Here is a 13,578-nt window from a genome sequence, read left to right on the forward strand (position 1 = left end):
AAACCTCCTCGTGCCAGAAGGCCAGAGTTCACGCAGAGTGCAGGGCATTCGAGGGAGTCGCTTCATCTCTCTTTCATTCGGTCTTGCCGTATTTCTCCCAGCGTCACGGACATCAACGCTGACACCTTTAAATGCGATGCTCCCTGTTGAATTAATACCGGGGCAAAATAAATGTCCCTGGATGGTTGTACGCATAGGATGACGGGAAGCAAGCATCTGTCAGCGTGGTGGGATGGACACAGGTGGCGGAAATGATTATGGAAATGTTTATGGAAGGGCCTTGTCTCTCAGTGGGATACAGCTTAAAGAAAGGAAGGAATTCGAGAGAGGAAAATCAACCCACTTCCCTTGGGATATGTCTCAGTGAGATCCTAAGTGTAAGAAAAGATTTCCCAATATACAGTACATTAAGGGCTTCCTTGAATACTTTATCCCCATGTGTGTTTGTAACCCATGACCATAGAAATCTGAATTCCAACAGCAGAGTTCAACACGGCTCCCATCCCACGTTGTGTGCGTTTATTAAATATTTTGTCTTAACGATAATGATTTCAGGTACAAATGAGAGCATGGTACACTTAAATGATGCATATTTTCCCATGAAATCAGTGCGGAAAGGGTGTACAAATATTCTTTAAAAAGGTTTAATTATTGCCTTTTCATTGCAATTAAGAGATTAAAACGCTATGAGCATCTTGTCCATCGCTTGTAAACTCATGTACCCTTCTATTAAAACCAAAATAGATGTACCCTGAGATGGACAGACACTTACATCATGTTTTCTGCATAACTGCACTGTGTTTTCACGTAGTTGGAGTCCTCCGGGGCAGGATATGGAAAATGCTGGAGTTCATCTGCCTGTCAGCACCGAGGTCACGCTAGTTCAAGGTCTAAACTGCTGCGTGTGTTTTATTTGGCTTGTTTGTATACTCGATGTACAGGAGGATGCGGGGAAGTTGTTTCATGAAGGATTTAAATCTATTTATGGCATAAGAAGGAATTTAGCTTGTGGCTTGTTTTGCTGAATTTAACGTGTTTCTGGGGTTGTAACATATGTAATTCTTTTTTCTGTATTTATTGTTTTAAAGCACATTTTTTGCTATAAAAATGTTCTGTTACTGTATGTATTTATAGATAAGATAACACAAAATGTAGGCACAAAAGTTCATCCAGTTTAATAACTCTTTATTATTCAACAAAACAGTGAAAGCTAAAAAAAGAAGGCGGTTTTCAATTCATTTTTGGTTCTAATAAAACAGTTCTTGTAACCGAAAAACTGACAAAGCTGAAAGCAAATGCAGTTAATGTGTGTGTGTATGTTTATGTACAAACAGGCACACACATATACAAATATACACATAAATAAGTTACTTTCAAATAAGGAAAAACAGACTTGATAGATTATATATTTCGTTTTATTTATGTAACAAACTTATTTAAAAAAAAATTTTTTTCACCATTTACAAAAAAAAAAAAAACATCTGTGGATGTACTATACATTAGTGATCAAATGAATACAAGCCCTAAATTTTTATTTATTTATTTATTTAGTCATCTGTGTCTGTCTGTTTGGATTGGTAATAGAAGCAGATAATGAGGGTCTTATTTAAATCGTATACTCTTTATCTATGCCAGAGTGGAGTTGTTATTGGAGTTGACTTGGACTGCAACTGTAGACAGATGGACTAAGCATGCTGGATCCTCGTTGAGTTCTAGTCTGTACAAACACACTCACAATGCCACATAGCCTCGTCTGTAAAACACTGAACACACAAAGATCTGTTGTTTCACTATCGATGGTCAAGGCAACAGTGATTTAGATCAAGAAATGGACAATGGGTTGAAAAATAAGACTGGTTTAATTGGACACAGCCTTTGAGGTCAACAATAAAAGTCCTCAATTTTAAACCTATTTATTTAGCAAGATTATTTGGTTAAATGCAATTTACTATTTGCATTTAGCATAGTTTTTTTTTCATTCTTTTCATACTGTCCAAACCCTGCCAGAAGAGACCAGCGACCCATTTTTGAGTTGCCACCCACCAGTTGAGAACTGCTGCAGGCGGGCACATTACCATTATTGCATCATCTCTCATGGCAGATAGGTGAATGACTTTGAGCAAATGCCACTTCTGGCTTCAGGTCTTTCTCTCTTCCCCTTTCCATCTGTCTATTCTCCCATCTCCTAGTTGTTCCCCCCGGCTTTTTTCTTCTGTCCACACCTGACACTTGGTCGACTTGCATCACTGCCTCCCTCTCTCCTCTGCCTCGTTCCTTTCAGTTCTGCCGTTGTCATCCCTTTAGGACCACGAGGTTGAAACAGGTTAGATGTGGCATGGAAGGGTGTAAGGTGGCTTAAAAAGGTAAAAATAATAATAATAACACTACAAGCTGTGGTGAATTGCTAATATGCTATCATAGCGCTGAGAAGGCGTTGGCTCACTGGAGGTCTGTAACCCATTAAAGAAACGTCAACTTGGCATTGGTATGCTGGAAATTATGGGTCACTGACCGGGAAGCGGTGCTGGCCTCCCATTGGTCAGAGGAGTTCCCTGTAAACTGTAACAATCCTGCAGTGGCAGTGATAGCAAGGGGAGCTTCCCCCTTGTTCCACCACGGCAGGGCAAAGCATACACAGAGCTCAAAACCATCAACCCCAGTGGATACTGTATTAACACATCCTAAAGAGATCTGGCAATCAAAATGCTAAGGTGACCAGTGTGTAGTTTTGCATATTTATGATACTTTATTTAATCTGGCCTGACATGTTTTTTTCAAAATGGATTTAGCCATGATAAACAAAGCAAAAGTATTTGAATGCGCAAATGAAATACTTCAAATTTTTGTTAAGAAGTTACTGATACTGTATGCACATGTTTTACGTGATTGAAGGCAATGAACGCACACAGTTTTTAATTATGAGTGGTTTATTGGGATATTGAGGACTAAATTCTTTCAAGTTAGAAACAGATATTGAGTGACTGTCTTTGGAGGTGTTTTGAAGTCCTACAAGGTCATATATTATTATTTGTTTTTATTGTTTTCTCATGATCCTCTCATATTTTCTAGCCAATTAAAAACAAGAAATCAAGAAAATAGCTTTTATGTTAAGATCATCAAAGTCCAGTTGAGATCTTGAAAAAAATACTTTTGTTATGTCAAGATCATGAGACATTTAGGTGGAGATCTCAAGAAATGTAGGTCAGTATCTCAAGAAAACAATTTACGCTAGATCTCGACCTTTTTCCATTCCGACATAAAAGTTGAGGCAGGATCTCAAGAAAACAACTTTTGTTTTGCTGAGATGTCATGAAACAAAAGCAAATCGGGATAAAGCAATCTTGTTAATCTGAAATAGAAAAATAAGGCAAGGTCTTGATAAAACTTTTGATGTGGCAATATCCCAGAACAAAGCAAAAACAGGAGAAAATAACAAATGTTATCAAAAGATTACAAGAAATTTAAGTCAAGAGCTCAATAAACAATCTTATGTTTTAGTTTTTTTCTAGAAAATCAGCTTGTTTTGTTGAGATCACAAGAAAATAAAGTCAAGAACTCAAAATAGTCTTTTATGTCCAGATCTCAAGAAAATCGTTTATGTTGAGATCACTTAACATCTGGACAACAAAACCTTTTGTTAGATCGAGATCACAAGAAAATATAATATATATAACAGATGACAAAACAAACAAACAAACAAAAAAACAATCTCCTGTGGTTTCCTTAGATGTGTGTATATTAGATCAATATTATTTAGGGTCATTAATAATTAATGAGAAGGCGTGGCCTAATCATCAGAGGGTTAGCTTTTCCAGCTATTGTATTCAGAAGCATTATTTGGAAGTGTTTCGTTTGTCATCCCCTGTTTTTAAAGCTGTCATTATGAAACTTTGAAGGCATAAGAGTAGCTTAACATGATTGCCAGCATTTTGACATGAAACGGCACCAATTGCTCTTCAAATAGGTTCTACAAAACAGGGTCGGAAACAAAATTGAGAATGAAAAGAGATCAAAACAAACATCAAGGTACTTCTTAGGAATTTGTTGACGGAGATTTTCTTCCTCCAACAAACCCCACGTCTCTTTCCAGAAAGTGATGACTGTCTTTGAGCTGCAAACGCCTTTACCTGAGATGTCTGGGAAAGATGCCCTTCCCCTGATAAAAGACCACGGCTGCTGTGAAGTCAGGGAATCTCTCTTGTGCAGTACCTTTCTGTCTTTATCTCGCTTTGACACTCCGGTGACTGGCTTGTGAGCATTTGTAGGATTACAGCCTTTTTATGTTATTTTATTTAAAAAAAAATTATGTTCTTGTTGAGTTTTTCAGTCCAGACCTTTCATCCACTTCTAGGTAAACCTGTGTTAAAACTAGGTTCGCTCCAGGAACCGTTGTTTCTGATGGTCTTCAGTGGGATCCTGGTCGTGGTGCTGTGAAAGGTCAGCAGCTACTTCTTGTGGTGCAAACTTAGGAGGCAGAGGAACGTTAAGGTGGAAAAGATTTAATCTAGACCACTGACCTTTTGAGGGACGTCAGACTGAAAGTGCACGCTTGATGTGGCATGAGATAACTCGACGCTAGCTGGACCACAGTGTTAGACATTTTCAGAGCGCTGTAGACATTCCAGATTGCTCAGAAAGTGTGGTGTCAGTGGTCGAAGTACTGGAGCTACATCCGACCTCCAGGATTGTGCGAATCGGAGAGAAGCTATTGGAGTTTTCGACTTCAGATGCTTGCGATTGACAGGTCACTGCAGTCGATACTCTTATCAGGGCTTCTACAGAAGTGCTGGGAGCAAAATACCTCTCACGCACAAATGCTGGCAGATACTACTTCACCTCGTTCTCCCTCATCCATTTTCTGTCTCATTTTCTTCCTCTGTGAGACTCGGAGGAAGAATGACTTCCATTTTAAAGGAGTAGTTTACACGAAAATGCATATTTTGTCTTTTATTTACCCTTGTGCTGTTTGAAACTACAAAATTGTTTTGAAGGATATCTTAACCGCTCTTTTCCATATAACTAAATCGAATGAGCAGTCGGCCTATCAAGCTTCTAAATGCTTCATAAAAGTAGCCAATATTATTTGTATGCTATATTACAGCTCTTACTTTGTAGGTTTGTGTTAGTAGCAGACTAACTGCTGGAGATGGTAGAATTACTCTCCCTCTCACCATTCCTATCTCTTCCGCTCTCACCTTCCGGTATGGTAGATTTATTAGTTGTTCCGAATCCCAAGGCTGTTACCACACAGCGCACTTTCAAATCAATAATTGGAAATATTAATTATCGCAGCTGGGACGCTCCAATCAAAAGATGTTTATTTCACTATTAGGAATAACAGAGGAGAAGGGGCTGTGATGACCTGCTAATGCTAAATAATGATCAGGGAATAGGCTGTTATCTCATTGTTAAACTCCAGCCAAACTCTCTCCCTCACACACACACACACTCACGCGCGCATAAGACACCTGACTCTTAATCAGACATGCTGGTTCACAGCAGGGTTGCTATATTTTTTATTTATCTATTTGTTGTTTAATAATTGTTTATAGTTGTTGTTTTAAATTAATTAGTCAGATATTAGCATCGTCTATTATCGTGTTAGGGTCTTTTAAAGAAAATATGAAGCATTTAGTTCCATTTTTTGGAAGCTATAATTTTTATTTGAGTTAACAAAAATATTGATTTTTTCAAAAAATTATTCACAGCAGCTTTTTGTCAGCTATATGTAAAGTTTGGGTTCAATAAAAAAATTTTTTCAGCCACAGCACCAAACTGTTATAAGATGTGAACCATTTTAATAATGCATGTGAATGAAAAAAGTGGTGTGGTGTGAAACGCCTTTTGAACATGAAATTGCAAGGATTCTCAGGACACCACTGACCTGGAAAAAAAAATAGTGTACTATAAACATCCTTGTTTGGCTGCTATGGAAAAAAAATGTATTTTTCTCATTCACAGTTTGTAAAACCACAGCAAACCATACATTCGATCCATGTTGATGTTTGTCCTGCATGCAGTTTATGACAGAACGGCGTAAAACAAATATGGGAATCATTTCACATTCATCATAGGCAGAAGCAACAAAGCACAGTCCCAATTTTCTCGGAGCAGCTTGTTCTGAATTTCTATCTACCCCAGCACAGCGGTGCCTAATCAAACATCGCTACAGGAGAACAGACTGTCTCTCAGGAGAATGGCTGTTTCATATCCCCCACTGTATTTTGTTTACCCTGTTTGATAGCTCCCCCTTTTGAAAGACGGCAACACGGCAAACAACATGATTATCGAGTATTGTGTGCTTGAAGAAACAGATGACAAGGACAAAGAAACGAAGAAGAATGCATTCCTGAACGCGCCCGGTCGGGATTGCTGGGGACCGGAGGAGCGCGTGCATCATCCCGAACGAGATGCAACTGACACACTCCTGTTGGGACGTGGGGATTTGAATTGTTCCGCCGAGTTTAAAAAACAGATTGGCAAACACAGGGATGCCGGTGCTTTTGCTGCGGGTGGGAAACGTATAAGTGTGCGTTTCCTCCAGCACAAGTCTATCAGGATATGTGAGGGAGCACTAGGGTGGAGTCACGGCTTTGGAAATGCCACTCAACTGAGAAGCAATCTTATCTGGCAGTTGCAGGCAGTTCTTCTTGGCCTTCTATCCTCTACAGCCCCCTCCATCCCTCTGTTTTTGTCTTGGACCTCGGTGCATTAAGCATTCCGAGTGTGGAAACCTTCTCGAATCTATCACAATTAGAACAAGTGTTGCTGTTGTTGTTATTGTTTTGCAAGGAATGCAGCATAAGGCGAACTCATTGTTTTTATCTTAAGAGTAAAGAACACTTGGGCAATAAAGGCACAAAAGCAGCAGAGAGGTGCAGAAAACTCTCTCAGGACCGAAGCTAAATGAATGCTTTTCCTGTCGACAGCACGAGTTTGTCAGCTGCCGGTCGTTTTGTTTCTGGTGCATGTAAATGTGTGTGAAAAGAGCGTGTTTACAGCGTAGAGGGCATTTTTGGATAGGATGGCCTTTGTCGATTATGTCCCCACCACTTTATGAAATTGTTTGCTGAAGTGATGCATATCCATATTCCAAATGTGATTTAAAAAAATCCTTGATTTTTGTAATCTTATTTATTTATTTATTTATACTTGGACAGAAATAAATGTTGTATCAAATAGTTAGGAAGCTGAGCAGAGGACAAATTTAACTAAAAAATAAAAAAAATTCCATGTTTTTTTTTTTTTTTTTATGAAAATAAACAAAAATAAATAAAAGTTAAATATTATAGTATTAATTAATAGTTTGAATTAGATTTTTATTTTCATATTTTCAGTTTTCATGTTCAAGTTAAAGTTTTATTTTGGATTAATTATATTATATTATAATATATTATATTTATTTTATTTGACAGCTTGATAATTTATACCTATGACATTAAAGTATTCTTTGTGTGTGTGTGTGTGTGCATGTGTGTGCGCTTGTGTGTCTGTTTAAATGTGTGTACCTGAAGTGTATGCCATCCCATTAGAGGTGAGAAAAATGCAACAAACTGAGTTCCATCAATACTAAATGTACAAGGGAGAAACACATTGCTCTTAGGAAAACAAATGGACCATTACACCAGCATTTTATGACCAGGACAGTGACTAGTTAGAAAGGTGAATCCATAAACCATACACGGAAGTCCAATGTGCTAGAAAAACATCTTACTGATGGCGTTTACAGATATGAGGTAGTTCTAAATGCATTCACTTACAAAACAGAATCTCCTTTAATACCAGTCATTGCATCTACAGAGTTGCATGCATATTGCAATGCATCTTTAAAAACATCTGTTTTGTCTAATGTGGGCCACTGTTTGTGTTTGTTAGATGATTTGTTTGGAATGGTTATATCTCACAATTACGTCTACTGGATTGTTCTTGTCTTTATGCTTGAGAATGTCTGTTGATTGCAATGGAGAAAACACTTGCAGTGCAGCACCATCGTAGTGTGTTAATGTATTTCAAATAGACAATTGTATTTATTTTTGAACTTTTCCTTTAACCGAAGTGTAAGACAAAGCTACTGAACTCCGACCTTCAGAAGAATTACATCTTTTGCCTTTTTCCCCTTCGCACAAAGACCCTAGTCATTATTTACGATGGATACATTTATGGAATAATTTCTCAGAGGAAGGTTATTCGGTTCCTCAAGGTGAAAATGGATACATTTAACACTTAATGAATCTGGCCTGGCCCTCTTCCTCATATATCAGCATGTTATTAAGGCGTTTTAAAATCCCATTATGGTGTTTCTCCTTGAACAAGTCATGCTTTTATGGGACTGGCCTGTCTTTAAAACTGACCTTTTTTTCAGTTTAATCACCCCCACCCACAGACACAATTGGACAGTAAAAGAAAATATGTTGAGGAGAAAGAGAAAATGTTGATCCTGTCGTCTCTCAAACGTTTCTCTGGCCCTTGAGTTGGCATCGGCACGAGATGAAAGTTGCTGCAGATTTCCAAAAGGCTTAATTTCAGGTTACAGATGGTTGGGGAGCCTGCAAAGGGCACTTCGCAAAATTTGGGTAATCTCGTCACAAATCTTGGCACAGCTCTTGGCCCTTTTTCATGCAAACTGGGCCTGCTGTGTTGCTATTAGCAGTTTGTTTTGGATCGATATAATGCTCCCACTGGATTACAATGCATGGGAATGGATGTCATAGGGTAAAATAGACCTTTAATACAGAATCTGTCCTGTTTTCCAACAATTAAAGAAAGTACACTTTAATGAAAACATATGTTTAAAGCTCTATTTTAATATTATCACAAACCCTAATGGAAAGGACATCAAATATTAGTCACCTCATAAAGTTGCTGTAATGCTCCAATAGTCCACATTTACAACATTTCTTTCTACATTACATCCTCAGGTAGGAATAAATGGGAGAATAGAAAAACCGTTTGAGCATGATCCTGCAGCAAAATCCGTTTGAATCCTTGAACGATGGGCAAAAGAAGAAAAACAAACAAACAAAAAATAGATGTATTTCTTTTGTGTTTTGCTCAAGTTCGTAGAATAAGAACCTGTCGAGAATGGGGGAAAAAATTGTTGAGCGAAATACAGAGCACAAAAACTGTGATGACAGAGGCATCTAATCCAACAAATGCCATTCTTATCAGGTTTTAGTAGATTACCGTGAGCCTTCTACCCACAGAATCCCTCCTTGCCAGACACTCTCCACGGCCTAAGGGGCAGGGATCAATAGGGCTTCATTGATCTCTCTCTCTTTCTCTCTCTCTCTCTCTCTTGCGTGGTCGCACGACTGCCTCCACTTTAATTGTTGTTGCATTTCACTTCCTCATTGCCACCATCACTAGAGACTGGAACCAAGTTAACACAAAAAGGCTTGCTGATTAGGCCATAGATTTTTTTTAAGGGCAGATGTACTTTAAACTAAAGAAGCTAATTTTATGACTGTCATTTTAGATTCCTGCTCATGGAAGTGTAATTTTGGCCAAAGGTTTTAGAGATTTCAGTTTTTACCTATGGAACTAGAAGAGAGCTGCACTTACTGTAGCTGGACATATTATTAGCAATATGGTTTCTGAGTGAACTAATTTACCTGACAAGAGACCAGGTAATAGAAATCAGGGGGCGCCTTTAGGGTTTTGTCTGGAGGTACAGTTAGAAACCTGCCCATGTCCCCATAGGCCTTGGCACTGATTGAATGCTTAAATAAAATGGTACTCAGTGCAAACACAGTATATTTGTAAATGCTTCTATTTCAGACGGAGAAAACAAGAGTTGTACCTGAAGTAGCATGTCAGAAATAGAAACAGTGCGCAGGTAAACTGAAGAGTTGATGGTACAATTCACCACTCTTGTATTTTGTATGTTTAAGGGATGCCATGTACCCTGCAAACCGACATGTAGATATTTGTATTTGATCAAAACTTAGTAAGTTTTGTGACGGACATGGGCTCAATAGTTTGAGGTTGTTGTCTTATTGGGATGAGAGCGGTTGCCTGTGCCTGAAATAAACCCCTTGTCTTTTCTGTACTGTTTTTCTTCTTCTAGATGACTCGCCCCATCCAGGTGAAGCCAGCTGACAGCGAGAGCCGTGGAGGTAGGTTGTCTTGTTCTTTTATTTTTTTTCTTGATGTATCTTTTGTATGAACGTTCATGAACTTTACTCACCTTTCTCCCTGCTGAATATATCAGCAAATCTGCCCACCAGTGTTGTGTTGTGTTGTGTTTTGGATGCTGGTCCCCAATATGAGATCTTTGTGTACTGATGAACCCACCAGGCATTTAGACTTTTATTAGTTCCAAAAGGATCGTGTTGGTCGAAAACTTTGAATGGGGTCTTTTTAGCAGGGCCTTTACTCACCTACCTTCCTATCTTTACAATTGTCTTTCTCTAGCTCTCTCTCCATCTATCTGATGGATGCCCAGATTATTTAGTTTAATTAAGGAGGCCGTAGTGCTAGTAAACGGAAGGGAAGTGGCTTCTGCTGCCTATCTAACCTTGCTCCCCCTGCCAAACCCATTACCGACACACCGTAAATTAAAAAGTAATTAGCTTAGATATTGAAATGGGAGCCCTGAGCCCCAGACCCCCAACTCGATGTATGGTCAAATCAAGGTGCATATTGTAAACAAAAGGTGTAAATGCCATAGGGATAGATGTTGGGGGGAAGGTAAAGAGAGGTTGGCCGAGGATGCACAACTTGCCTAACAATCAATTATATTGCAGGACACTTGCCAAGACCCTTAACTCTGGGTCTCTAGCATGTGATCTGCTGTTTACTGTAAATAGATCCATCTATAACTCACACAAACATCCTGTGGTGGAGGATTTATTGAACTTGAAAGTTTTGTATTCTTATTCTGATGGTCTAAACCATGCATTGACAACTCTTCACCTGTGGGACCACTCTCCCGCAGATTTTAGTTCAAGCCCTAATCAAACACAGCAGAACAATCCCTTCAGGATTAGTAAAAAATTAGGTGTGCTTGATTAGATTTGGAACTAAAATCTGCAAGGCAGCGGCCCTCTGAAAATAGAGTTGCAGACAAAAGAATATTTAAGGGAATGACGTAAACCATCAGGCATGGGTCAACAAATTCTCAAAAAGTTTTCACTTGCAATTTTTGGAAAAGGTTAAATGTCAAAGTCCCACATCCAAATGGTCCATCCCAGCAGTAGACAAGCAGGCCTTTGTAGAGGAGATTGATGCATCATAAAACCCATCGATTTTGCCATTAAAGAGGTGTGTGCTCGCATTGACTCTGGCACTTTGCTGTCTTTGGACTTCCCTGTGAGTGGCCAGTCTTAGCGCTCCCTAGACACCCACTGGGTTTCCTTGGGTCCCTTATTGTCTTCCTCTCAGTGGCCATGCTGGAGATGGAGAATGTGCTTAGGTCAGGCCCAATAGTTGCACATCATCCTAAATGAACAGTTCAGAGTAGCACCCCAGGACCAATCCAACACCATTGTGACTTTAATGGTTGCCAGGGATTTCTTTCCCAACCCTAGGCCAATCCTAGAGGGTCCTGCTTTGAAGACTTGCTACTGCTTTAGGCAGTGCTTGCTACTGTAGCTATATGCACCAATGCTGCCTTTTTCTTCATATCCTCTAGTCCCTAAGGTAGAGGAGGATCCATGCGCTAGAACTTAATTATGTTACTTTCTCTAATTCCGAGGTGGCACCCGGATGGACACTGGTTATTCCCTCGGGTTCAAGTGGGTTGACTTTTGGGACCCTCAGTGGCTCCAGTTCTAATTATGCTCATAATCTCATTAAGTGGTTGAAAGGTCACCACACCTGTTCAAAGAAAAACAAAGGAAAGACCTTCTAAACCTCATGGAACCTTCCCCACAAGGGCTTTCTCTCAGTGGTTATTAAGGCTATAGAGCTAATGTGATTAAATTGTTCTTCTAGATGTTTTCATTTTTTTTATAAATCAATACAATCTGTATGGTTTAGAAGGAATCCCCTGGATGGGTTACTTGACATGCTGCCTAGTTAAAATAATATTGTGGGTATCATTAAAAGCACAGTGTACTGCCTGATAAAAGTGAGTATTTTTGAATTCATGAGGATGTCTTGAGTGGTTATAACCATTGCAAACCACATGCTTTTGGCCATGAGCTAATATTTCATGCCTTGCTGTTTGGGTGGTTCTTTGTACCAAGGCTGTTTTGTTAGCAAAAATTTAAAGGACTTCTGCCCAAGCAAGTGTGTCCAGCTGAGCAGAAAAGGAAGGGAATTTTGAAAATAGAAATTAAAGTGGGTTTGATTGACAACTCCTCTGTACCATCTGAGCTTTTTATATTAGTCCTCATCTCCAGATACAGCATGTTGCCTTATGAACACTTTTCTATCCTTGCTCTGTTATGCAGCATGTGTCATTAAAAAGAGCTTTGGGGACAGATTGTACGCTCACATACACACTCGCTCTCCCCTCTCCCCTGGTAATCTCTGATATGAAACAGATTGATTTTGCTTCACATGCAGGCCTGATGACTGGCACAGGCTGGGATATAAAGGTGGCTGCTATTGCTTTTTGAAGGGCTGTTCAATGCCTCTCAGAGGCATTTGAGCCTAACACAGGATAAATTGCTTTTAGTCACTTTGATCTTCTACCCCCAATAGTCCCACCATTTGAGTAGATACCCCCTACACCAACCCATTTTTGCCTTTTTTTAATGGGATCATCTCATTATGGATTTCATGTCTTAATTTTTCCCCCTAGCCTAGAAATAACATAGAATACTCCACATAGGCCAGTCAGTACAGTAATGGATTTTCCAAACTCAGTTCATGGAAAAAGTATTGATACGTGCGGGTGATCCTCCATTTCCCCTTAATCACATGTATTCTGTGGCATGTTCTTGTGCATATAACTGACATATTAGAATCTGCCTTACATTGGAATTCAATTCCAATTCAATGTCAAATGAACATTTTTGCCACAGTCTTGCGCTTCAACACATATGGAAAACATTGCACATGCTCAACCTCTCAGATAAATGAACAGGTCAATTTCCCCCTCAGCACCTTGACTAACTGCTAGGTTCCACTCGTGGTTAAGATTTAGCTGCACTTCACCCATGGCCTGCATATCTTCAGTCTGAGGGAAGTGGGGCATGAATTTGCATAAATTGCTCGAATGTGTCAGTCAGGGGTAGATGTGGAGTGTGTCAATGAGTGGGGTGAGCTCTGCGGAATAATGAGTTCATCGGAAGGACCCCTCTTTCAACATGCACATGCGTGCTAGCTTGCATGCTAAAAGAAGTTGTTGGTGGAATAAGGTTGTAATAAGCACAAAAGGACAATAACGGCAGAAGTAATTATAGCTTTTTCTCAGAAAAGAGAAAAAAGGGTTCCAGATTACTTCTTTCAATTACAGTTTGCTGGTTCATATTTCTGACAAATATATGCTAATCATCTTCACACACAAACATTGGCTACGTTGCATGTTTAAAACCCCATCCACATAGCTGTGAGTATTCTAGGAGTCATCTATACACCTGGACTAAGAATAAAGGTTAGCTTCAAGATATATTCACATAGCATTTCTAT

General features: G+C 39.3%; 1 protein-coding gene across 1 annotated transcript in view; it reads left to right on the plus strand.

The window, feature by feature from the left end:
- The window catches only part of LOC113064550 (CUGBP Elav-like family member 5), a 111,675-nt gene extending 99,112 nt beyond the window's left edge, over nucleotides 1-12,563 (plus strand). Inside the window, exons 3-4 of the mRNA XM_026235403.1 lie at nucleotides 10,067-10,115; nucleotides 12,511-12,563. Coding sequence (XP_026091188.1) covers nucleotides 10,067-10,115; nucleotides 12,511-12,563 — 102 coding nt within the window. The remainder of the gene's footprint in view (nucleotides 1-10,066; nucleotides 10,116-12,510) is intronic.
- The last annotated feature ends 1,015 nt before the right edge of the window (nucleotides 12,564-13,578 follow it).

Source organism: Carassius auratus, chromosome 47, assembly GCF_003368295.1.
Source record: "Carassius auratus strain Wakin chromosome 47, ASM336829v1, whole genome shotgun sequence".
NCBI classification, from domain to species: Eukaryota; Metazoa; Chordata; class Actinopteri; order Cypriniformes; family Cyprinidae; genus Carassius; species Carassius auratus.